This window comes from Anas acuta, chromosome 1, assembly GCF_963932015.1.
Source record: "Anas acuta chromosome 1, bAnaAcu1.1, whole genome shotgun sequence".
NCBI lineage: Eukaryota > Metazoa > Chordata > Aves > Anseriformes > Anatidae > Anas > Anas acuta.
Genome location: NC_088979.1, coordinates 178,455,994 through 178,483,881, shown reverse-complemented (window position 1 = coordinate 178,483,881; position 27,888 = coordinate 178,455,994). Strand labels below are relative to the sequence as shown.

General features: G+C 40.4%; 1 protein-coding gene across 1 annotated transcript; it reads right to left on the bottom strand.

The window, feature by feature from the left end:
• Positions 1-201: 201 nt before the first annotated feature.
• TES (testin LIM domain protein) lies at positions 202-27,888 on the bottom strand. The gene is made up of 7 exons (XM_068669529.1): positions 27,709-27,888; positions 15,501-15,586; positions 8,019-8,271; positions 6,546-6,881; positions 3,350-3,565; positions 2,643-2,801; positions 202-1,427 (listed from the first exon to the last, which is right to left on the bottom strand). Exons 1-7 carry the CDS (start codon positions 27,733-27,735, stop codon positions 1,236-1,238), a joined length of 1,269 nt encoding a protein of 422 aa, XP_068525630.1. The 5' UTR covers positions 27,736-27,888; the 3' UTR covers positions 202-1,235.

The window sequence follows — 27,888 nt, the reverse complement described above, 5'->3', positions numbered from 1 at the left end:
TTTTTTTTCAGGCCAAAGATACTTCTTTCACTCTTTGGCACAGAGCTAACAATTTTCACTGTAGATCTGTAATCTTTAAGGGGAGGTGGAAAAAAATAAAAAATAAAACACCATAAGAAGCAACTCATTTGGTTTATCTAGTAAGCAAACCTGATACACAGCTGTGTGTTTTCTCTTTCCTTTTTTTTTTTTTTAAAAAAAAAAATTCAAATACTGGAAGCTTTCTGGTAGAGAATTCTTCCTGCTTTGGTTGGAACTTACAATTCAAACGTCTAAGTATGAAACTTTTGCAGCATGACTTATCCACATAGTATTGTGCCATGTCCCTCTGAGAGAAGGCACAATGTATGAAAAGCACATTCATGAAAAACAGAAGTCGGTTCTGAAAGGATAAGAGTGACAACCACAAACGGTGGTGGATTATTTTTTTTAATTTGTGTAAGACCTCCCTTTATATTTTCCTCTACCCTCTCCTCCCCTCAAAAAAAAAAAAAAAAACAAAACAAAAAAACAGAAAAGAAGCAAAAAAAAACCAAAACCCTACAAAGAAATTTCTATATTCATAAAATGAAAACTTCTCCATGCATGAAAAGTTTTAAGAAGTAATCATGAGCTAAAACAGTTTTTCCACTGGTGTAGGGTTACTTTACAAACTAGATATGAGTAGTCACTACTCAATAATCCATGCATCAGCAACGGACAAAAAACTACATTTTTTTTAAACCCACAAACTTCATTCTCCATCCCCACTTGAGGTCTAGTGGACTATGTGGCAGTAAAGCTGATCATTTTGTCTAAAGTGCTTGATGAAAGCTGAGAAACTTTAAGACATGATAAATTAATATGTCAAACTGAAAGTGGAAGAGCTACATGATCATGTGACACAAGAAAAATTGGACCACTTTCATGTTTTCTTCTTTCACAAGATAGAGCAAAAAGATCCTTCATGGTGAACAGCTCCCTTAAAGTTTATAGAGTTCATAACACACTTTTCCCTACATTTCTGATATATGAAGACATTTGACATAAGACTCGGGAACAAAATCCCAAAGAAGAAAGTATTATAGCTAAGAAATGAAAATTACACAGCAAGTTTTAGTCACTAAAAAAAATCTTTGGGAAAATGCTATTTAGTACTTTCAGTATCTTTAAATGCCCAGGTACTATGTATTTTTACAGTAGAAATGCAAGAGCCTTTGGAACACAGCAATGCTTAGTTTTGTGCGTGTCTTCTCTTATGACATCATCTTTTTCTTACATTCCACTGAGCAAAAGACCATCCCTTCCACTGGCATAAACTTCTGGCCAATTAAACACTTGCTACAACAGGAACATAAGAAACATTCCTCCGTGGCATGCCAATTGAAGTTGTTGTATGTCACACGTTGAACTTCGGGATCTATAGCATTATGACAGCCTTGGCAGATCTGTTTAGAGAAAAAGTCAAACAAAAAAAAAATCACTTAAATGAAGCATGCACAACCTCTCTAAACTCCAACAAAAGATGGAATTCTTAGATGTTTTCAAAGAATACAGACAGGTGTCAAAAGAAGCCTTTGAAGTAAGACTTCAGCTTTTGATTTTTCCTTTATTTTTAAACCACAGTTTCTGACCAAAATGCAGTTGAGAAAAAAAAACAAAACAAAACAAAACAAAACAGAATAAAAATGTACATAAGAAGTCAGCTGCTGCTGGGACTAAGCTTAAGACAGTTATGGCGGTTACGGTTTCCCAATGCCCAAAGCAGGATAACAGCTTGTCACGCCGAACACAGATCTTCATGTATTAACCCATGCATTTGAAGTTACAAAATATGTTCCTGTGCATTGGCAGCTATAAAGGCGTGCCAAAGAATTAACGGATATTAGAAAGTCTTGGGTGGAATTCATCTTGAGCTCTGGTTGCCAAAGACCTTTTTCTAGATGTCAGGGTAACAGTGTTTTAAGAGAGAAAAGCCTCTCCGGAAGACAATTCCTTACACCTAGCATAGAAAAAGGTATCAGCCACCAGCTGGAGACAACAGTTTTCTTCTCTGTTAACTACTCAAACAGCCTAGATGAAGATTAGACTTAAATCCCAACTAATAGCTAGTTAACTGGTAGAGATGGATGGACCTCACCTCAGATTACAGCTCATAACCAAGAACCGAGAACTAGCAACCTTCTGCGATTTTTTGCCTTAATGCAGTGAGTCAGTCTCCTGTGTCACTCATGGGCTTAGAAATACACAGAGAAACAAAGTACTTAGATTGCAGTTGCCATAACAGGCTTTCAGCAAACCAGATGAAGTCATGACCTGCCGGTCACAATGAACTATGATTGACATGAACTAGACATTTCACAGCATTACTCATCTTCACATATTTTACTTCTCCTGTTACACAATCCTGCTTCAACACTGGTAAAATTAAAGATACTTTCTGAACCACTCCCCCACTCCTAAAGTAGCTTTAAGTCAAGTTTATGCATTCACAGAGTACCTGTCTGTTTCTTTCAAAGGGAAAAAGAGATGACCATTTTGGACCTAAACTTATATTGAATTTATACATTTCAAATACTCCCACTCTGGGAAGAAGGTAAGAGTTTCAAGCTCTTCAAGTTCCCTTCCTTCACAGCACTGTGTTGTGTCTGCAAGGATCTTACCGCAGCATGGTTCTTCACGTAGCACGGTTTACAGACTGGCTTGTCATTCACCATTACATAGATTTCTCCAGCCAAAACGCAGTCACAGTCAAAACAGCAGAAGTGTTTCAGATGCCAATTTTGACCTTCCGCTTGAGTATATTCATTGCTGAATATCAGCTATGAGAAAAATACACAAACGTTAATAAAGGAAACGCTATTCAAATTCTTATATTAAAGCTACCCTCAGGATGTTCTGTAATTTGCAAGGAACTGATGGCTGTTCTCCCATTTCAAATGACTTCAACAAAAGTGAAAGTATGCACTTGTTTGACTGTTTTTCAAAGCCTCTGTTTCATTTATTAAAAGCTAGTAGATATCAAAGACATCAGGAAGGCTGTTCTCTGTGCATTGCTTAAGGTGTAATTTAGTGAGGTGCTCCCCCTAGTGCGCTTCCTGAGCAAACAACTGTGTAACTGGGACTTGATAAAGACTCACTCTCATGTAGTATACCCATACCCTATGCAAACCCCCCCTCCAAAGCCAAAACAAACTATGGAAACTCTTGGAAGCAGCGTCCATATCAGTTACAGTTCCTTGCAATTACGATCAGCTAAAACTGATAAGAGGATGTCATACCCCTGTGCTGAAATATTTTAGTAAAGTTTGATTAGCTTTTCAGGACCACAAACTGGTGCGCTGCAACAAAGGGCTGGGATATGTCCTACCTCATCACATCCAGCACAGCGGGGTTTTTCACTGTCACAATAATGTCTTCCACAGTACAGATTGCCATTCTTCCAGAAATAGATCATGTCTACTAGAAGTTCACTGCAGGTGCAACAGACAAAACAAGCTGGGTGCCATAATTTGTCATATCCTGCACGTTCCGCATAGACAGCTGGGTCACCTTCTTTCATGCTCAGTTTGCAGCGATAGCAGGACTGGAAAGAGGTTATTAAAAATTAAATAACTATTTGAAGAGTTATGTTTATGGAAATTCCACATTACCTAAACATTTAATCAATCCCACTTGTCCATATTGAACCTACAGTATTGATTTACTTCCACAATCGGATAGTGATGTGACATATGTCATAGCACAGCAATTGTCACATCACGATGATGCATATTATACTGACAGCACTAGTGTTACTTAGATGGATTATTACATTTTGCAATATTCACATTCTTGTGACTACTCTGAATATTTATAAATTTTAATTGCCTGTTGGATTTTTGAGCATGTGACACTCAGAGACCATAAGGGGAAGGAGCCTCCATGAAAGGTAACCAAGGAGACCTAGACTAGTATACATAGCAAAACTACAGCCATGTACTTAAAGGTCATAAGCAAAAAGTAATCAAGCCGTATCTGCAGCACTGGTGAGGAAAGATCACAAGTGGTGTCCTGCAGGGATCAGTACTGGAGCCAGTTCTCTTTAATATCTTTATAAATTATCTGGATGAGGGGATCGAGTGCACCCTCAGTAAGCTTGCAAACACCAACTTCGGCATGACTGTTGATCTGTTCAGGGTAAGAGGGCTCTGCAGGAGGATCTGGATAGGCTGGATTGAGGGGCTAAGGCAAACTGTATGAGGTTCAACAAGGCTAAGTGCCTGGTCCTGCACTTGCACAACCCCATGCAGCACTACAGCATGGGGGCACAGCGGCTGGAAAGCTGCCCAGTGGAAAGGGACCTGGATTTGGTCGATAGCCAGCTGAATATGGGCCAGCAGTGTGCTGAGGTGGCCAACAGCATCTTGCCTTGCATCAGGAACTGTGTGGCAAACAGGATCAGGGAGGTGATTGTCCCTCTAGGCTCAGCTCTGGTGAAGCTGCACCTCAAGTACTGTGCTCAGTGTTGGGCCCCTCGCTATAAGGACACTGAGGTGCTTGAGCATGTCCAAAGAAGGGCAATGAAGCTGGTGAAGGGTCTAGATAACAAGTCTCATGAGAAATAGATGAGGGAGCTGGGGTTATTTAGTCTGGAGAAGAGGATGCTCAGGGGAGACCTTATTGCTCTCTACAATTACCGTAAGCTTAATGGTGGACTTTGCAGCGCTAGGTTAAAGGTTGGAGCAGATGACCTTAGAGGTCTTTTCCTACCTAAATGTTTCAATGAAAAAAAAATAAAGTTGGGAACATTTAAGAAACTCATTCTGTTTAAAGCTGCATTTTAGGAATGCTTGTCATTTATGGCTATTATACAATATTTTGTGATATACAATCCTGGAGTGGGAAAGTAATTACGGGAAAGGGACTACAAAGTTTACAGATATTGGAACTATTTCTGCTGTAGCTATGAGTTCATAGCTGACTTTCTGCTCTATACCTTCTTAGAGAAAGGGTTTTGTCATCAAGTCAAAGAACACAGGTGGTTTATGTAATGGAAACAGAAGTTTTAATCTATGGTTTAATCATCAGCCTGGTACATCCTGCACTCCAGCTGGTCTGTGGACTGGGCTGAACATCCTGGAAAGGTTATCTCCAAAATCCACACTATGACAAGTCCAGCCACAAATGCTCTGAGTTTCTGACTGTATGTGTATATGTATGTACACACACACACATCCCCACACCTGCTTCAGATGAGCAAATGAAAATATACACAGAAATACATCAAAAGTGGAGAAAAAATAGCTTATAGAACATATGAAAGCAGAGGTACAAATGTATACAAAACTTTGATTCTTCTTTCTACTCCAGACTCATAATCCAAAATGAGTCAAGCAGAAGGTGTAGTCATAGTATGGACCCAGAGCAGTGCAAGATGATCCATTTACCTATCACTTGCAAAATCCTTGCCTAGAAAGCTAAGAGATTAAAAGAATTGTTGCTTTTGATGATTTTTTTTTTGACGCAATTGCTAAAACTGAGAATTTATTAAATGTAAAGGTTATTCTGCTGAATACCTGTTTTGTTATTCAGCTTTTAATTGTGGCAAAATCGTTATTTCAATGAAAAACACAAAAAAGGCAATTATTACAAGTAAGTTTAAATTAGTAGTGGAGATCTGATTTTATTTTATTTTTTAAATCAGGTTTAAAATAATTGCAATCTGTTACAGAATAGTAACGTTTATGGACGTCAAAGTATAGGAGCTTTTGTCACTGACATGAAGGTCTAACATCAGAAAACAATAGAAGACTGCTTAAAGAACCACTGGAAAGAAACTAGTTTAATGGTACTTCAGTTATCCAACCCTTAGTTTGTGTTCATAATTGGTACCTGAGCCAGGCACAGCAGAATTTTGTTTTGTCAGTATTGCTTTATCAAGGCTGTACTTTTAGAAATATTAATGAAGTTATGTAAAACTTACCTCATTATTTTGTTGAGCTATTACACAGCAGAAATTGCATGTGAATGGGGAAAATACATCTGATTTTGAAAAGAAAACTAGTCAAAGCAGCTCTTATGTTGTTTGGCTTGTTGGAGATGGGAGGGAGAGGTGTTACCTTATTATTACTTTGTTTCATTTAGTTTTAAGCACAATTTGACAAGTGGACAATTTTGATGCTCTTCTAAGAAAAGAAAACAGTCTATCACAAATTAAAATTAAACTAAACTCTTTAAGAAGAGAAAAGTGTAGCAGTCAGTCCATAAGATTATACAACTTTCTGGATTGTTATTCTGGAAAAATAGCAGGATGGCTTTTACAAGTGAACTTTTTTTTTTTTTTTAAATTGAGCATGAAGAAGTCATCTGGGATCTGGGAAGTTATTTACTCCACCATACTAAATATTGTCAGAAACCAGAAGTTCTGAGCAGACATTAACAATGTTTTCTAATTCCCCTTCTTTCTTTCCCTCCCCAGATTTTCCCTATTCCAAACGACCAAATTCACTGAATTAAAATGACTGAAGAGAACACTCAAAGAGTAATCTACCTTCTTGCTTTGTCTTTTTTTTTCTTATACTTACATACTGAGATGCCTTCTGATCTGCTGACTTGTCCTCCATTGCTCCCACAGCAGCTGAGGTGCTTCTGTCACCACTGTTCACGTTATTCTTGTCAGTAGCTTTAGTTTCCACCTCACCAGGGAGCTTGACATCTCCTACACCAAGCGCCTCAGTTTTGTACTTCTTCACAAACTGTTCCATCTGTTTAACTTCATTGGGGGATAGCTCGTGGCATTTTGAAGGATCCTGATCGTGAGCAGGCAGCTGCTTAGCCAACTGCTTCTTCCTGTACTGCGCGCCTTCTGAGCCAGCAACAGGCTGTTTCTCCTTTGGTAGCATCTGCATATACTGTCTAGCCTAAACCAGGAGGAATTAGATATCAGATGCCATTTCAGCTATAGACCGATCCTTTCAAGCAAGTGAATGACTAAAATAATTTCTACTGTTTTTAACATGTTTCTGTTGCTAGCAACAAGGTCCTTTATATAAACATTAAGCTATTGAAACACAGTAGATAGAGACAAAATACAGTAGAAACATTAACTGGCTTCTTCCCAAAGTAAGAAACAGGCTTCCTTTTAAGCTTTTTAAAACGTGTACAATATGTAGAGTTATTACTTTTCAGGGTAAGCAATAATTAGTGTTTTACATAGCACTTTGTCTGTTCAAAGCTGTTTAAAACTACTGATTACCAGCACAGCTTTAAAAAGTTGAAGCTGAAACAGCTTGCCTGAGGCACACAGCCCATTGCAGAAATAATTCTAGCAAAGAAAAAAGTGCTCTCATTTTAATAAAGCAAGGACAAGTGTAAAAGTGAGAACAGTAACTAAATGTTAAGTAAGAGGGTTATACAAGGTTTGGTTCATTCACTGAAAGAGGCTATTTAGACAGGCAGGTCAGAAATAACTCGATTGCAGCATAGATCACACAACACTGCAGTACAATTAACAATCAAAGCTTGAAAAGCAAAGCAAAAATCCTCAGAAGGCTATCTAACATCTCATCTACTTGAGCTGCAAGCATACTGGAAGAGAGTTCTTCTTTGAGATGTCAACGCTGAACTTGTTCTGACCATATACAGTAAAAGCCATATACAAGACTGTGTTCCCCTTAAATTTGAACCGTGACATAAATTGCTTTGGGACACGTGTGCACACAATTCTAAGCACACACTCCATGCAAATTTTTCAAGTTGACTGAAAGACAGGTTTGAGAAACTGCAGTCCAGGGACCTCAGATAGGATTAAGAGTTATCTACCATTAAAAAAAACATTTCCCCAGTTCTCAGGAAGTTCCTCAGAGTAACATATGTATCTGCAAAACTGTACAGGCAAGGCTCAATAAACAGGCACCATGTTTTTAATTTTGAGGAGAAAGAAAAAAAGTAGAGGTACACACAGAAGAACTACGAAAAGCAGATTTCTAGTAAGGTGGACTTCTTTATCTCCCATCAACTCCTGCCTAGAACACAAAGAAAAAGAGGGTCTGACTTACAAGTGTCTGATTCTGAACAGGAGGAGCCCACTCATAAGTCACAGTATTGATGGATATGTTCTTCTTGGCTGGCACTGGGTTAGTCAGTATCATCACGTTACGTTTATACATGGGAATGCCATCATTTTTCAGCTTTGCAATAAGGGTTGTGTATTTCGTGTCTTCAAAGAGTTTTCCCACTTTCCGATCCTCTTCATTGCTTGTGAGAACATCGTGCTCTTCCTGGCCACATTTGCAGTTGCGGCATATTTTTCTGAAATTTACAGAAACAAAGTTACAGTCTCAGCTGCAAACTACATCTCACACTAGCTGCATGTGCTGCAACAACATCACTGCGAACCCCAAACCTTGTTTTTAGTGCTTTGATAAAGAATATCCTTCAAAGGTGTTTGACAAATTGCAGAGGAACTTGTACGTTCTTGTACATTTCTATTGTTATGTTATTTGTTCACTGATACTGTGATCAGATATAGGTATCAGTCAACCACATTAGTACATTTTAGTAAGATATTATATCATTTCTTCAATTATGTCACAGTGCTGACCACACGCATACATGCCCATGATTACCAAATACCAGATTTGTCATGGGTAGTCATACGACTTATACTGTATGTGCATCAACATGACCCCCTCTCCCTCCCCATCATTTATTTGTGCTCTTATTTTTTTAGGATTCTCTTTATACATTCCAAATGACACGACACACTGTGTGATTTCTCCAGATGCATGATATTTGGTTATCACAGGGTTACTATGAAGTGGAAACAGAAGTTTCCTGGAAAGGGAAATGAGCATACAGTCATATATACAGTGCAAACAGAACATGATGCGATTAAAGTTCAGCATTTAAAAGAGAAGGTGAGAGAAGAGCGACTAGCTTATATGGATGAAGTATTTCAGACAGCTCTGAATCAAGTCAGAGGTACTTTGGTGCATGCTGTGCAGACAATTTTCACAGATAACATCCTTAAAAGGTAGGTTTCACTCACTCAGATAAATGGAAATACCCCTTACGTACAACAAAACACATCAGAACTCCTTTGATTAAGGGACTTTAGATTACCTTAAGCATATCCAAACAATTCACATTTAATACCTTAATTAATTACCTTGGCTCACACAAGCAAGTTCACCATTTATTAATGGCTTTCCTAGAGCTTCCACTCAAAACAGTCAGCCAAGGTATATGGCAATTAGCGAAGCTGGCTGTTTACCACTGGTTGTTCTTATAACCTGAGAGAACAGATCAACCTGCTGGATCTCTTGAGCCTGAAGGGCAAGCAGTATTTTACCCCATAATTTATTCTTCACATAGTGAATACCATAAGGTATCTATGAAACACTTCTCGGCTCTGCTTGCCAAAATCCACCTAACTCTCACATTGTTCTGCAACTTACTACCTGAAGCCTTGAAGACAAGATCCATGCCTTATCTTAAGATATCTAACAGGTACATGGCAGAAATGTGCCCATGACTACAGAGGCAATGAGAAAGGGAGGAAGAGGAAGGACGTGCCTATAGCTGGTCACGGGAAGTGATGCACAGCCAGCCCCGAAGCTATGCACTACACCACGCTACCATTTCAGTGTGTGATGGGAGCAGCCCCGGTCATGCGATGATACAACCATCGTTTCCTAAGTTACAAAGCCCACTCCAAACAAAAAATAGTCAGTTCTGCTGCAGAAGTGAGTCACTTTGCTCCAAAAACAGCTAGCAAAACAACATCAGGCAAAACAGACTCCTCTTTACAACACAGAAAACTTAGAGATAACTACGAAGTAAAAAAGTTTGATAAAATTTTCAGCATTGGTCTACACAAGTCCCTTAACAAGCTATAGCTTCTATCTATTTAATATGCTAATAAAGCACTTAATATTTAATTTGCTCATATTTTAATGTATAGTCATATGAACACCTCATTAGCAGCTCCCAGTCATGCCTTCTCTGAGATCTGACGCTCTCTGGCACCTTCCTTTTTGCAGATTTAGTTCATTATTACAGCAGTGATGAACACAGCTCTGCGCCCCAGTGTACATGCAACTTGAGTTCAAGCAGTTAGGCCACTTGAACAACAGCTTACCAGATATTTTCTCCACTTTTTCAACTTAAGCATTTAGCAATATGAAGCCTCAGCTTCTGTCTTGCCTCTTCACAGGACATGCTCTAGGTGACTGAACAGACACCCCCAGGCAAACTACAGTCAGCAAGCAAACTGTGGTCTTGCTGTCCAGAGCTACCCTGCTTCCAAACCCAAACCCATCGAGAACAATTCGTATGGTTGTGCTGCCTGTGTGCTCACAGCAGCGGTACGATGGTTTGTCTAGCTCTCCCTGCTCTGCATAGAGCAGGAGCAGTGACAGCCTGAAGAGACCAGAGCAACCACCAGTGAGCTGCAGGGGAATTCTTCCCCTCACATTTTTCACAGGTACTAGAAGCGCAAGTGCACCTTGGTTTTGCTTATGTTAAGTCCTGAAATAGCATATTTGTTTTCTATTACTTTGAGGTTCTGTTTCTATTCCCACCTAGGGCAATAACCTGAATTGATTGCTTTTATCTTCAGTCCCACCTTGAAGGCTTAGCATTTCTCACTAGTTTCAGTATACCTGGGAGATTTTCTGTTGTCCTGATACTTGCAAAGAATTGAAAACATACAACTTGTTTTCAGCTCCTTCCTGGGCCCCACTGTGCAAGCTGTCTTAAAAAAAAAAGCTACTGTGGTTTATACTTGCATTAAGAAAGGTCATCTTCCTTACGCTTACTAATCTTCCCCTACCTCACGCTTACTTACATTAAGAAATTGACTGTGTACATTTCAGTACAACGTTATCTTCTTGCACTTTCAAGGAAAGTATGAATCACTTTTTGCAAGAAGCTGTTACAGGGGCTACATGACAAGACTAAGTGTGATTGTGCATTAAAACATGGATTACTGGCATGAGAACTTGTGAATACGTTTCCAAATGCATAAGGAAGTAGTCCAGCAAGAATTTGGAGAATCCTGAGTCACAACTGGTATCAGTCTGTTCTGGTAGGTTGCAGGAAAAACCCTGAGGCTGGTGCCATTTCCCTCGCTTCCCAGGGCTCCACTGGATCTCTGCCATATGAAGACATCTGTGCTCTGTTTAACAGCCAAAAAAGGGTTTCCTGTCCCAATTTATAATCCCTTTTCTTGATTAATTCACAGCAGTAAATGTCAACTGGATATCTTCTACACATACAACTCTAATGCAGAGCACTGTCTACAATTTAGCCATACCTTCTTTCTCTAATCTTCCATTTCAGTCCTGTTCATCAGTCACTGTCCCTTGTGTTTTCTTTGACTATGATACAGTTATCTCACTGTAGTGACTACAACACATTACCTTGAATTTAATTTAGACTTTGCAAGTCTGTCTGGTATCTGACACTTAATGTTTAGTGTCAGTGTTAAAGCAAGGACCTCACATCTGCTGGGACACCCAGTTGCCTTTACATATACACAGACGGACTTCAATTTATCTCTTTTGATTCTAACTAGAAAAGAGGCAGTGAGAGTTTGTTTTCTCCATGTACTTTGTCAATGGTTGATGATAATGGGGACAGCATGGGGGGGGAAATATTTTTCTCTCACTTGAGGGCATTAAGCAGAATCCCTCCTGAAGAAGGCATTAGAGACTCCTGCTTATGCGTTTGCAGCTGTCAGGACTTCAGCAGAGGAGTTCCAACTGTTCCTCCAGTCAAATTTCAGCAGTTTGGTAAGCTTTTCTTATTCAAAACATGGCAGGAAAGGAGGAAGCATGAAAATTCATGGAATTCAAAGTCATGTACCATTGTAAGAGACAGATTTTGTGCACTGTGTCTTGCTTCCAGGTCCTGGATGGGTACAAAGAAGGAAAGTAGATTCCATGCTCTCCCCCCAACTCACAGGTCTATGAATTCCCACGTCCTGTATTTCTGCAAATTACAAGGTTCCTTCTACAAAACCAGATGTCACCCATCCTCCTCTTTTTCAAGGTCGTTGTTTATGGAGAGGAAGAATAATTCAGATTGTGACTTTCTACACTGGCTTTGTGGTGACAGAGAGAAGCATCTGCAAGCCCAGAGAAGCTCTCAACAAATACCTGGCAAATCTCAAGGCTTGTGTCCTCCACACAAAAGGACTAAGTTCTTCCTATGATTCCTTCTGTTTTCTTGTTATTAACACAGTACTAATTGCACTGGCAATTACTACAGCTACTTGCCTGACGGCCTCAGTATCAGAGAATGCTGAAGCCCACCTCAAGCTCTCTCTGCCTCCCAGGGTTTATGCCTATGCAAAGAAACCAGTTGCTAACAATAGTCATTCCCAAGCTTGTGATTCTTATCTCCAGAAGCTTTTTGACACCTTGGCAAGCCATGCCAGATACAATTATCACTTCCTGGTACACAGGACTAAGATAAATCTGAACATTTCCTCCCTCTTATGAGATCTGAATCCTGCCCCACACTTCCCTCTAGTGGAAAATGCATTTCCAAAGACCAAAGGTTTATACCAGAGCAGTGTCTGACAGGTAGCTTGCCCTGCTAATTTTCTGGAGGCAAGTTTTGCAGTCTGAAGGAAGATTGAACTGAGAAGACATTGTCCTGTTTGTGCTGAACCTGGACAGAAGCATGAGTCTGAAAACAGCATTAAAAGCAAGAGCCATTAGCACACTGAGATAAAGCAGGTAATTCTTCACCACTTGGTTACTGTTGAGGACTACAGCTCTCATTGTACAGATTTGTTTCAGGTAACAACACTGAGATTTTTCAGAACTTCAAGATTTAGGAACAAATTTTTGCTAAGGGCGTTGTTTATCATTACTTCTGCAGTAGCCCAAATTAACGGTTCTGCATCTGTATTTGGCCCACCCATAGTGCCAAGAATTACAGCACAAAATGCTTAAAGACTTCAATGTATCAGAAGATTATTTTTCAAACACAACCAATATAGAGAAGAATGGTGTAGCAACTCCATATAAAACTTTGCTAACAAATTGGCATACTCTGATTTTTTGGGTGTACTTTCCAGTTTGACATCCCAAAGGCAGAACTGAGGCCGTTCTGTGCAGAAATGTAGGGAAGTTACACCTACCTCTGAGAGGTACACCAGAGTTGTCACACATGGGATGAGAAAACAAGAATTTCATGACCTGCTGAAGCACTTCAGCTCCATCCACGAGAGGGCACTGTCACCCTTACACAGACAAGAGCAATGAGTAAAGCCTACCCATGCTGTAGCACACGTGCAAATAAAACTGCTGCCTCAGCTACTGTACTGGGTCTGGCTGGCATGGAGTTTGCTTTCTTCCTTGTGCCCCTGCGTTGCTGTGGTTTGGATTTGTGGATAAAACCTTGGTAGCACCTGCTATTGTTGAGCAGTGCTTGCACTTCATTTCTTATTCTGCTTCTTCCTCTGCAAGTAAGGTATGCGTGGGCAGCGAGCTAGGAAAGGACATGGGGTGGGGAAGGGAATGCTACACCAGGACACTAAGCAAACTGGCATTCATAATCTCCTGTTCCAGCGATGAACTCCTGAAATCCTTGCACCATGCAAAACATTAAACAGTTTTCAAAGGAAAAATATACTACACAAAATTGATTTCAGACTTCAGATTCACACCCTGTCCCAGTAGCAGATCCAGTGGAGAAGGGCTACCTTCCAACCCAGTCTAGAATTGCCTTAACTGCTCAACTTTTAATATAAAACATTTGTCCAACATCTAGAGGCATTTCCAGCCACCTTGCTGCCTAGACTACCCTACGTGTCTTCAATTCACAAATTAAAACTTCAACCCAAGCTGAACAACTACTGTTTTCATGTCTTCTTACTTGCTTTTTAATACACTGCCATCTACAGGCTCTCACTTTCTAAGAGCAGAAGGCAGTGAAATAAGAAAAAACATACAAAAAAAAATCCTCCAAGCATACACACATGAGCAGATATGTTCTGATTTGGCAAATATGCTATTATGTGACTATATCACTTCAGACATTTTATTTCTGTTATCTTTAATTCTTCCCTGTTGAGGAATAAACTAGGAATTAGAAGGTCTCAGTAGTGGGAACTAAAAATAGGAGGATAAAGAATGATCAGAAGAAAAAGTTATTTGGACTTTTTTTTTTTTGCCACAAGTCCCAACTTGCAATTCTCCATCTATTGAACTGGCCCTAAACAAAGATCTTTCTCTCAAGTAGTACAGGACTTCTCTCATGTAAGCATGGATAAACAATGCATTAACTTCTGCAAGATTTGTATTCTGTTTCACTGAATTACCTGTGCATGTACACATTAACCATGTTCTGTTTTATTTTTCTACTACCTCTACACAAGTCCTTTCTGTGTATAGAGAAAACCCTCTTTACATAAATTACTTATTTCTTATACCTTTAGACAACATATTTTATCTGATTTTATCTGTCAGTGTATTACCACTTCTTGTTCAAGGCTGTTATTTGTAAGTTGCTTCCATAGCTACCTATTCCAAATACATAACTGAGAAGCTATATGCTCATCAACTTCCAACAGGCTTTTGCTGTGGGATGCCTGGTTATTTGCTAAATTGAGTCTCAGCTGCAAAGCCTCCTCGGCCCCACCTGCACCTGATGCCACTCTCGTTATGTTGTAAAGGCTACAGTTAAAAAAAACATCATAAAATAATAACCTATCATGGATGCCGTTATGACTGTAGCTAAATAGCATTGGTGGAAGGCAATTGCTTTCACTAGGTAGCACACGCTAGTGCCAATAACAATCATTCATGTTTGTCCTTTGTAGGTTTTTCACATTGAAACTTTTTAAATCAGAATCACTAAGCTACCTCTTAAAGTACACCCAGTATGATCTGTGAACTGAGCCTAGTCAGAGTTATTGAGTTGTTAAGGTTTCAATAAAACAAGCAAAGTCTTAAGGAAAAAAGTCTTCTACAGAAGTAATGGCATAGACCGCTGAAGGTCTATCTACTGCAAATATCATCAGCTCTTACTGTTTTAGGAGCAGTGCCTTCTCCAAGGTGAAGAACTAACTTCTTTGAAATGTAATCCTCTCATCCCCTTCCACGTAATTTGCAGATGTCTACCAAGTTTCAATTTCTTTTAAACACAGATAATTTTACCTATGTCTCCATTCAAAGAATATGTATTTGATCAGAAGCTTGGAAAGCATTTTGTTATGGGGATGAAGCACTCTTCTTCCCTGTCATCTCTTTTACAGCAGAGATAAAGATGTGCTTACAAACCTACTTCAACTGTTTAATAAACTGGAGTAAATGCTTTAGTAGTATTACACCGACTTCAGTGCAGGCAAGATGTACATTCGTAAGTGTTTATCTACTTGAACGCTGTTGCATCGCCAATGAGAAACTAGCTCTGAACCTAAATGTTCTTTAAAATATTTGAATAGCTTAATGGGAAAAGAAAACAAAACCAGGCAGTATGCATTTGCAGACATGAGCCAAGATCTGTAGTGCTCAGCCACTTACCTCCAAAAATGAAGCTCAAATCCTTCACACTTATCCTTGCATTTTAAGCAGGGGGCACCAAATCCTTGCTCGTGGCCCAAGCCCATCTGTTTAAACATCAACAAGAAAACTACTGTCAGCTTCAAAAGTTATGCTGCATGAACCATCTCACTGCTTCCTTTATAGTCACAATCCACAACTAAAGCAGAATGTGAAGCATTTGACTAAGCTGACATCAGGACAGCATTTTAGGGTCCACTCACCCTTTTATCTTCTCTACCTAGAAAAGTAAGATCATTTGCACCAGCCTGTTTACCGGGCTGAACTAGGAAACAAGCAGACTCTGCAGCCCTGACTTAGGTCTGTGGCATTGCAACCATAGTGCGAGGCCGTAAAACCAAGCCAGAATACATTTAATCCAGCTGTCAGGACAAAGTGATCTGCAATGTATGACTTGACAAAATACAAGAGATAAAGTAATAAACATATTCCAGTTCTGGATCAATAACCTGACTATCAGATAGGAATAAAGAAAACATTTAAGTGATTAGTCTCATATTCCCGAAGATATTTGAAACTACTCTTGACAGTGACGGAGACCAGAACATACCTTCCACAAATATATTTCAGCTGGACTAATACCAACTTACTTTCCAATGCGAAAGACAAACAGCACAGTTAGTGAGTAAAATTACCATAAATGATATGCAGAGAGTTTCACAGTGAAGAGATTAAAAGGGCATATAACCAATTCATAATGTAGAGGAACTATGAGAGCATATAAAAACCAGTGCATAATAAAGGCCAACTATTCACACAATATATCAATGTATTAGCAAATTTAAATGGGTAATAGCTCTTGAAAGTTTGAAGTGAAAAATAGACACGAAGCACCATAACTTAAGCATCTATATAGCACATACTAAATTTAAAATGCCTCACTCCAGCTCACCAAACCTTTGGGAAACATCACTCTTAAATCAGAGTGATTAAGGGCCATGGAGCTATGGTCATGGCTGAGTGTATAGGTTGACAGCCAAGAGGCAGAGGGTAACCAGTCCCCATGCTCCCACCCACTGCTTCCAGACATGAGGAACGCTTCCAGTTACCTGTGGGTATAATCAGTGGGAAGGACAGTAACTGCGAAGGAGACAGCTCACCTCCAGTCTGGCATGACTTACTAGGATAGGAAAGTGAGCTCGACACTCATTAACACTAGCACTTATCTTAGTTTTGATAACAGCAACATAATGCATTAATTTGATGTGGTGATACTATTTTTGTTTTTATTTATTTATTTATTTTTTTTAACTAAAAAGCTTGCAATTTAATCTGAGAAATGTATGATGATATAAACAGTTTATCTTTTACCTTGCTTCTGTCCAAAATGAATGAACAGATTACTTGCAAACCACTTGCTCAGGTGAGAGCAGGTGGTAAAATGCAGGGATGACAATGGTTTCAGTCACTTTGCAGTTTGAAGGATCACTGCCTCTAGAGCAATTAGAGATCCCTTAGGAAACTACAAAACCTTTCTGCAGATTATGGGCTATTTAGGGAAAAGTACTTTGGCAACTATTCAGCTACTGCTTGCAACTTCAGGGATAAACAGAGGGACATGAAGTTATTTCTTCCTTTCTTATCTGAAGAAGAAATACAAGCCTATGTTGATCACAGTAATATTTTTATCAGCCTAAGGGCTCAAGAAGTTCACACAACAGAGGAACTAACCTGAAACCAGATCAGCAAACATCTGAAACATATATAACTTTAAAGATGAAGTAGTTCTTTTTCCATTAACTACATTTTTGTCTGCATTGGAATATAAAGCTAACATGTTAATAAAAAATTGTCTCCACTGCATGTGTTTATACCTTTCATCTGGAAGCCATAGATCTGTAACATGCACACCACACATCAGAAAACAATGAAGTGCTCTTGTCAAGTCAGACACATACTGAACAAAGTGGGGGCCAGGATGTTCTCTGAAGAGGAAGCCAATACAACATAAAACAACTGCAGTTGATGTTTGTTGTTGTTGTTTATTTTAAAGGATATTTTTTTAATTATCATCCTTAAAAGCTATTTAACTTGAAATGTGCAATTGCCTTCACAAAAATGTAAAGACTTTATTAACTCATTCTCTCTAGCTGCTACTCCAAACTAGCAGTAATCCTTTATGCTTGGTCTCTCACCTCCTTTAGAAAAAGGGGGGGGGGAGAGGAATAATGATGATTTTATATAGCATTATAACAAGGCTTAGAAACCTGGGATCACTACCATATGGAGAGCACAGTACACAGAAATAGCCTTAACATTTCAAGAATTCCCCAAACACGATCAGAAACGCAAGCAAGAGAACAAGAATGATTTTCACGAGTGAATTGTTTCCAAGCCTCGTAACACTTCCAGGCTAAAAATAAGTAAATTAAGTAGAGGTGATTTGTAAATTAAATACAAGAAATGTGTGGTGCCTAAGCACTCTACCCAAAACACACTCCCTCTCCCAAGTAAGCTGACAGCAGCCAGCCTGCTTACATCTTCAAAACCATCTCTCAATGCTGATTTCTTCAGCAATAAAGAAATCAGCTTCAGGGTTCCCTCCCCAGCAATAAAAAGCACATCATTAAAGAGATACTTAAGCAACTTGAGGCACATAAACTGAATTAGTAACCAAAACAGACTTGTTCTCATTCTCTTCCTGAGTTTGCTGAGGAATATGTTGTAGTGGCTTTACACAGCAAGGTTTTGTTAGCAAGGGACCATAAGGGTGGCTTCTGTGAGATGAATCCAGAAAATGCCCCATGTTAGATACGGGGCCTGCCGCTGGCCAGAACCAAGCCAGTAAGTGATGTCATTTGTGCTTCTGGGAGAGCAGACTGGAGAAAGGAGAACAACAAACAAACAAAAAAAAAAACACTGCACAACAGCAGATGGGAGAGCCAGGAGCGAGAACCAGCCCTGCAGACCCCTAGGTCAGTGCAGCAGGAGGGCAGGAGGTGCTCCAGGCACGCAGCAGCAGTTCCCCTGCGGCCTGTGGAGAGGCCCCTGGTGGAGCAGGCTGTCCTCCTGCAGCCCATGGGTCCCACATGGAGCAGATCTCCACGCTGCAGCCCCCCCATGGGTGGAGGAGCCCCCGGTGGAGCAGGTGGCTGTGGCCTGGAGGAGGCTGCGGCTCATGGAGAGCCCCCGCAGGAGCAGGCCCCGGGGCCGGAGCTGCAGCCCGTGGAGAGGAGCCCGCGCAGGAGCAGGGGGTCTGGGGGATGCTGATGCCCGTGGGGGACCCGTGCTGGAGCAGTTTGCTCCTGGGGGATGGACCCCATGGTACAGAGCAATGGGGGAGCAGTTTTTGAAGAGCTGTTGAGCGATCTCCTGATCCTTATCTCAACGCTTGAGCCTCCTGCACTGTATTTTCTCCCTCTTTCCCTTTGAGGAGAGAGAGTGAGCACAGCTGTAGGCTCAGCTGCCTACCTCAGTAAACCCATCACATACATGGAGGGATGGCCTTTCCAGGTGACATCTGGTCACTATACAGAAAAGGTTTAGCCTAGAAGCAGAGCACATTCAGAACTAGATTAGACACTACTCCACATACACTCGCAGACTCTGCCTTTGTTCACAGGGAGAAACCAGGGGGCCACTTGCCAATAGTAGTATGGATATTAAAACTCAAAAAGCTGTCTACAACTGTTATTTGACTCCATACCTAAACAGCCGGTGTGTGTCAAACATTCTTCTAAAGTGCTATAGCACGATCTGTTTCAGTTGTAAGGAAACAGCCGCCTCAAAAGTGACAGTTTCTTTTCAGTAGCTGATTCTGCTAAAAGTCAGGAAATGCAGAGAGCCTGAGGTGAGGTGTTTCATCACTGCTGCTGCCCACATTTACTCCCCATGCCTTCCAAAGGAGGGGGCTGGCTCTGTGCTGAAGCACCCAGAAATACAGAGCACGCTAAGCATGCACCAGAAGGGGAATGCGTATCTGAAAACAGGATGGAATCAGTTTTCCCCATAAATGGGAGTATGGGAGAAGGAGACAGATAGGTCAACTGAAATGCTGCCAGAAGAAGGTTCCTACTGCCATTAATTTTCATTTTACAGAAAAAGCTATCTAAAACCATCTGGTATTACTAACATAGCCAACTTAAGTAGTCTGGAAATGGAAGATAAATAACTGACATCGTCGATTGCGTGCTGCTTTCATGATTAAATAGTTCTCAAAGGTAAAGAAATGTATGTAGTTACAGCAAATTGAGAGTAGCTGCAAATCTGCTTTATTTCAGTTTAGACTAGAACCTAGAATGAAAAGTTGACTAACTTCACATTAGAGCCATAGGTGGAAACTTACTGTCATCTTGAGCTCAAGTGGTCCAATTTGAGTGTCTAATAGTTTGTTCACAAGGGTAAGAGAAACATGGCAGTTGGTATAAAGTAGTCAAAGCCTGGATTTTCTGAAGTGATTGATTAAGTGAAGTAGTTACCTTTATTGAACATGATCAAGAACTGAAGTCCAAGAGATCCCTTTCCCCACCCCTAGCAAGTTAAATCCTCCAGCAAATGTTAGTCTGGCTTCTTTGCCATTTTAGAATACTGTTTTCAGAATTTGTATTCCTCTAAGAGTTGTGGACTTCAAGGAACATGAGAAGACATGAATATCTCCTTACATAGGATGCAAAAAAGCCCACAAGCATGGACACAAGTAGCCATGCATGTAAAGGTAGATGACCAGTTTAATCTGATACAAGGGGAATTGTACTTTGATAGTTATAGTTTCTGCTACATGGGGAGGTTATCAATAAGTCTTTATAACAAATTTATTCTTATGCAGAATGAACTGTTCCAGCATTCACAGTGCTGGTAAAAAAAAAAAAAGCAATGAATGAAGAATTATCTTAAATTAGTGCAATGCAGTCTTATCTTAAAGCAGTGCAATGCCATAAAACTCAGTACTATTGTTTTTTCTGTAATTATCAAAGACAAGCCCTAAGAAGCCTTGGCTGAATTAAAATATAAACTCACAGCAGTAGTTTTTAAAGCTTGCATATACTTGCTTTTAAGGATGATAGATTATTTCAAGTTGAAAGGGTTCTCTGGAGGTCATCCAACTGCCCAGGAAAGAGGAGGTACAATTAAATCAGTTTTGGCAAGACTTTGTCCATTTTGCAGATTCACCAACCTATTACAATGCTGGACCACACAAGACAGAGAGTCTGTATGTTTAATCTGAATTTCTCCTGTTGTAGCTTCTGTCTACTTTCTCATATTATCACTGCACAGTTACTACAGTCTGATTCTGTCTTTTCTATTTCCTCCCACTAATTAGCTAGACACAAGTGGTACCAAGAGTATTCTGACAAAATTCCCCTGGAAGTCTGGAATTATTTTAGCAGTTATTATTTAAAAGTCATCATACTCCAAATACAGCCTTCAAATAATGCTGTCTGCACAGAACTTCCTGTCTGTTTCAAGAGGAAACACTGAGGTACAGTGGTAAGAAGGTAGGAGAGGAAGCTGTATGAAAATGGAGAAGCTCAACTTGATGTTTCTAGGTCTCTCTCCCACATTTCTTTTACGCCCTCTGAGCCTCAGCAAAAGAGCAGAGCTAACCAGGGGATTGCTTCTTCTCTCTCCCCAGGAGGGATCTCCTACATCACCTGGCAGACGCTTGTCTTTCACCTTGCCACAGACAGTACTTTACAGCACAATCTCTGCAGAAGAACACAAGTAATTCCACTGTTTGAGACCTCTCCTGAATTTGAAAGGTTGTGGCTATATAGTGAGAGTTGTCATTAGCACACTTCAATAACTAACAGTGGGGCAGAAAACAGACCTAAATAATCTTTCCTATCCTTTTTGCAGCTTTCTCCTCTACTCTTGAGCATTCCAAGAACAGAAGTGAAGAGAACTCTCTTAAAGTCATTCTTGACTTTACTATAAAATCCCGGGGCTCACCTGGTCTGAAGATTACCTAGCTATTAACTCATTCAATTGTTAGTGGGGCCACATAAGATGGTGTTTCCCATCTCCAATACAGACTTGGGGGAAAAAACAAAAACTGTAGGGCACAACAGGAGAGATTTCTAACAGACTCTAATGTAGCTTAGGAACTTCCAAAAAAGTCAAGGTTAAAGCCAAGCATTGGGGCGGGAGGGAAAGACACTAAGAACAAAACCACATTAGAATGCAATCTTGGGCTGTGCATGCTTTATTGATGGAAACTGATCTTGCATTTGTGTAATCCATAGCTGCAGATATCTTCTCTGGTTGGGAAACAAAACAAATTGGAATTTGAAATAGGCTACAGCATTTCACTTCACTCTTTTCTTTTTAAAGCTTATTTCTTGTAATTCCAAAATTGAAAGGACAAAACAAACATGCTTTTATGAGACAGCATCGTCCAAATATGACTTCTAAGAGCACCGTATGAGAACAGAGGAAAAAAAATTAGTGAAGAGAAATATCCCATGGACCTTTCTATATTTGTTATTTCTTAACATGCCTAATTTTAATTGATGACAAGTCTATTCTAAATGTGTATTTAAAAAAAAAATAGATCTAGGGAAAAGTTGACCAGGATTTCGATGCAGAAGCTCTTGTAAGGAAGTCTATTTGCACAGAAAGAAGGATGCCAAAAAGTGCCTGCATCCAAGAAAAACATTTGAAAGATACTCTGAGAAGAACAAACAGAAGTGTAAATCAAGAAGCTACAACAGACTACAACAGTATACAAGCACTAAGATTTTTTTATTGTGATATGTTTAGCTGAATATCAAACAGCACAGAGTATAAATATTTAAGACACTGCTACAGTCTACTGTCAAAAGACTAACAGCTACTAAAGATCTCAAGTAGATAGAAAATAAGTACTGTTTATTCACAAAGTCCTGTATTGTGCTAAGCTTGAGTGCAGTTGACAGGCACTGTAACACAGTGTCTACAAATCCCCAGTAAGCACCATTCATCACCCAGTGCTACGGAGCAAACTCAGTTACTGCCCTTCCTCTGGTGCTCACCCCTATGCTTCCTGGAAGGACTGGGCTTCAGAGAATGGGTCAATAGGAAAAGCTAACCCACTGCAAGAACACAAGTCACCATCACCTGTTACTTCCAGCCTTACATAGCTTAGTGGCTTATGATAACCTCCAGAACAAGAAATGTTGAGTACCTTAAAGCTCCCCACAAATAACTTCTTATAATAGATAATTTTGCTATTATGACTCCCAGGTTCAAAGCCTCTTCTGAATTAGGCTGCAGAGATGTATCTGTCATCTTGCTTAGAAGAGGGTGTAGTAACTGATGAAGTATTTGTTTTCATGACACGTGTGTATTTTGCTCTGAAATCAGTGCTCTCGCTCAGCTGCATCTTCTAATAAAAAGCAGACCTGCAAATCTACCCCAGCTCAAGCCAATGCTTTCAGAATCAGAAGCTAGATAGTCTCAGACTGAAAGCAAGGCACAAAGGGAGAGGTAAACTTAAAAACAAACAGACCAGGGGTGTAAATATAAATGTGTCTGTTTAAAACTATATCTTACTGTATAACTGTTATACTTCATAATATGTATTTCCCGTGCACCCCATGGCACCTGTGAGCTTTATACTTCCTAGGAAGAAATCTTTAATTTGCAGAATATGTTCACTATATTTCCTTGAGGTGAAAGGAATGCATTTTTAGCAATAAAATCTTGTTCGTGATTACTACTTGCATTATTGTTTTACCTGGAGGAAATCAAACTTTTTTTTTCCAGGAACACTTGCAGAAACAGCTCGTTATGCTTTTAATGACGGAATGTCATAATTTAAAGCATGCTAGTTTTCCATCTCACTACTTATATTTGCCTTGTGCTTACACCAGGCAAAGAAGTTTTACCTGATCCTACAAGTCAGGCAGTCCTGCATCCAAGTTGTTCTTGGCTTGCTCTCCAAGCATTTAATGGTCAAACACCTGGGGAGTACTCTCACCAAAGAAAAAAAAAAAGTTAAGGTTTAATTTAACCTTGTTATCTTTGTTGCTTTTATGTCAGTCCTGGATATCAGCTTGGCAAAGGCGTGCATTTATACAGGTATTCCAGGCAACAATTCATATCAACACAATATTGGCACTTTTCCCTGACAAGTCTGAGGGTGAAAAAAAAAAATGCACAAGGAAACCACAACAGGAAGTACTTGCTCCATTTTTTTGTTAAACGAACTTAACCAGTTCTTCTCATATCTCCATACTTGCTTTCATACTTCTCCTCGTAGGCAAATAAGTTCATATGTAGATTTTTTTCCCCCCTTGATTTTACTACACTTAAGAAACAGTGAAAAAAGCTTTGTATCATGGGTTTCCACAGCAGTAACACCAAAACAAACAGTGATGTCAGCAGGAAGTGTAACTCAACAGATATTACTAAATCATGCCTCGTAAAAGATGACAAAGTTGACTTTGCTCCTATGCATACTTAACTCATTCATTTATCAGAGAGCATTACAGCTGTTTACTTAGTGATGTCTACAGAATTCTGTTTGGTTTTCCACAATAACAGAACAGTCTCACACACAGGGTGAACTACACAGACATACCACACTTGAGAACAGTTGCATCTCTTCCCCTAACTCCTTAGCCCCCTTCCCGTAACAGAGCTCTTTTTACAAGGCAAGCATTATACCCTAAAAGCTTGTACAGAGCAGACTCCATGACAAATTCTTATTCTGCCTAGTAAGGCATGAGACCATGCTGCCAGCAGGACTGTGACCTACTGATTCATTTTAAGAAGTTCACTGAGGTGAAAGACAGGGCAAAAATCCAGACTAGCTGAACTTTGTTCTAACAGGGTCTCCAAGAAAGCATTAAATCTTCATTTTTCCTATACCCCCTAAAGTGAAGTTCAAGAACACAGTGTATATTGTATTTGGGAGAAATAGCGGTCTGTTTGCTGCACAAGTACTTTCCAAACTATGGCTGCTGTTCTCAGGCATGTTTTCTGTTGTACAAAGTTATCTTCATGCTCCTAAAAACAAAACAACAAATTTCAGTTCATTCTAAGGAAAAGAAAGGAGTGTACAGTTAGCCTAAAACTCCCCTTCATCTTTAGAGTATGAGAGTAAGGAATTAGACAATGTTTACATCATAGCTAAAAAAGCTGCTATGCAGCTGTGCTTTTCCTACATTATTCACTGCTAGATGTATGTCAGAGTTCTTATTTTGTGTCTAAGACGCATGGCAACCAGACTACTTCCAAACGTTACAGATTAATCCCTATATGTGGGTATACATGTGTTCTCCATATATTCTCTATCCTGAAAATTCAACCCCAAATCTTTATTTTTTTTCCTGTGGCTGTCCAGAACCTAGGATTCATACCAGAGAGACATCAGTCTACAAGCAGACTTACCTCCTCCAGCCACTTGTGAGGACAGTAAGTGGAGTTTTACAGCACAAAGAAGAACCAAAACCAAAGAAGTTAAATTAGAAGTCTGAGCTCAAGCAATCCCTTCTTTAGATTCCTCATAGCCAAACACTTAAGAGAGGTATGTTACACAGGACTGCTGTTTTTCCTCTCACATGACAGCAAAAAATATGATTTATTTACAGATAAAACAATAGGTTTTAAAAGTGTGGTAGGTGAGGCAGTAGTTCCTCCTGCAGAAAGACAGGCAAGTTGTTTCAGCTCTGTTGCTCTGCTGGAGGGGAAGCAATGCCTGCCAGATCAACTGCGCTAGATTTGTTATCAGGAAAAAAAAAAAAAAGCAATTGATGTGAACACTGAACATAGATTTTCCTGAGACTTTTTTTTAAGTGTGAGAATTTTTTGTACAATCCCAGACACCTAGATAAAAACACACTATTCACATATCTGCACATCTTTCTCCAGAATGTTAAGAACCCCTTGAAAGCCAACAGCAGTTGTCCAAAGGGCCAGTGTAGAAGCACACAGCTGAAGAACGGACTCAAGGACTATTGACACTTGAAGTCTTAGAAATGTCACCTTGGCAACTTCATCTGGAAGTTTTCTAGAAGCAGAAAGAAAGAGTCTACTGTATTACCCAGTTAAAATGGAACAGTTATGGGTGGGGGAAGAAGCTGTTTTGTTACAGAATCAGCTGGGTGTTTGAATCTCCACACCACACCCTCCTTCACTGGGCACTCAGTTCCCTTTGTTCTGCTGAATCCAGGGGTTATCGAACAGCAGCTTCTACATCCCTATTTTTGAATTTGGGGAGTAATGGAGCAGCAATGCATTTAGTAACAGTGAGGCAATTCCTGCTTTCCTCTGTTCAGTCTTAGGAACTCCTGCCCACCAGGAGTTTATTAGGTCCCCACCCCCCCTTCAGATTTTATAAGGGAACTCAAGTTATTTCTCTCCACGGTGCAGAAAGATAGAGGTAGGAACCCTGACCTGTGGTTAAATAATCCTCTACTGCAGGTGGACAAAGAAATCTGATGAGGCCATCTCTCCCTCAAGAGAGGCTTCTCTCAGAGTGGCTTTTTGTCTCATAAACTTGACTGAAAGCTTCCCAAAATACTCTCCCACCTTCCAAGAGAGATGGAAGTTGGCAGAAAACAGAAGAGAAGTGAAAGTTAAGGAAACAAACAAGGATCGAATGGAGATCAGGAGATGTAGACTGAAGACATGCAGCTAATGCATAGTTGATGTGAAGTATTATTCTTTCATTCCAGCATACAAAAATCTGAAGAAGCTCTGATTAAGTAAGTATCAGTAATAAACAAACAAAAAAAACCACAACGATTTATTAAAGGACATAATGTTACATTGGAAAGCTTCCTTGTTCATCTTGATGCTGACACAGATCATTGTCTATTCTTTTGGAAAACGAGCTTCACCTACATTATAAAGGGAAAGAACTTGATAAGGAGAGGGGCACATGGGAGAAGACACAAAGAATAAAAGTGGTTTTCTGAACATACATATTATAGAAATTAAGCAATCATGAAGGTCTTTATTAATGCTGCTAAAAGATGTTTTATGATGTAAAGCTGAATAGAAAATACAAGTTATTTTCTATAAACAGAGCTGTACTCGTTTCTTTTGTTGCACCAGCTTCTACATCTGTTGAGGTGCATTCGGAAAGTCTTTGAAGTTGATGAAAGAATGAAAGGCGACTGAAGAAAAATAAGACAAGAATAGTCAAATAGACTTTCAACACACATGACTGTCCAATAATTACACTGCAATTTAAAGCATACGGTCATCTGCTGTAAGTTCCTTCAACCCAGGATTCTATTATCAGCAGAACTTCATCGATATTTCACACCACCTCTTTACTTTCACTTGAGATCAAGAAATTCTGAGCAGGAATGCTGCATCTTCCACAAGCACGCACCTCTCCTGGAGTTCAGACAACTCTCAATGAACAAGCTCTGTCATGCCATCGCTCAGAGAAAGCTGTAACTCCAGGCTAACCTGCTTCAGCAGGGTTCAACCCTGAGGTAACTGATAGCCTTCCATGCCGTACAGCTACTTCGGTGTCTGAGCCAGTTCCTAGTTTGTAAGTTGGAACAGCCATACAGGTATATGTGAAGGAGCATATGCACACTTAGAAAGTTACTACACTTTAACATAACTTGGAAACAAAGTCATGTACATCAGTGAACCGTGTATTTCAGAAGACTAATTCTCATATACCCACAAGGGTACATGTGGGTATATTTCACATACCCACAAGGGTGTATGAAAGGGTACAGATTTAACCCATGTACACGGCTCCTTCTACTTTCACAGCCTCTGTTACAAAATTTTGCTGAGGTGCTTCTTACAAGAGAACTGCTTTACTTCCTTTATCACATTTAATTCGCAGCAGCACCGAAGCAAAGACTCAGAGGCGTGCCCTGATGAGCTCAGTGCTACGCTGGGGGTTTTAAACAGCGAGTTTTGGAGCAAGACCTGGCACACCTGGATTATACAGCACTTTCTGCCACTTACCATTCACCGCTTGCCGGTCTGAGCCCAAACCACTACTCAACGCCTCTCGAAGAGGCACAAAGAAGGCAAAGAGACGCCCCACTTCCTAGGCGGAGGGCTGGCGATGCTCATCGGTGACACACCAGCTCGGAGCCAGCTCCAGGGCCCGGCACTGCGGGCACACCCCCAGCCCGGGCACGTCCCCATGTCCCCATGTCCCCGTGTCCCCACGTCCCCAGCCCCCCCGGGGACCCCCACCCACCTGCGGACCCCTCCCCGCGCCCTCAGCCGGAGGCGGGCGGCCACGGGGCGCGACCCCCGCCCTTACCTTCTTCACTTTGCTCTCCAAGTCCATGCTGCTGCTGCTGCTGCTGTCTGCCGCCGCCTGTCCGGACACGCCGCGCCTGTCGCGATCCCGAGGCTGTCGCGACTCCGCCGCCGCGCTCCAAACTTCCGCTGTGCCCTGCGGCAGCCGCTGCCTCCGAACAAAGGCAGCGCGGCAGCCAAT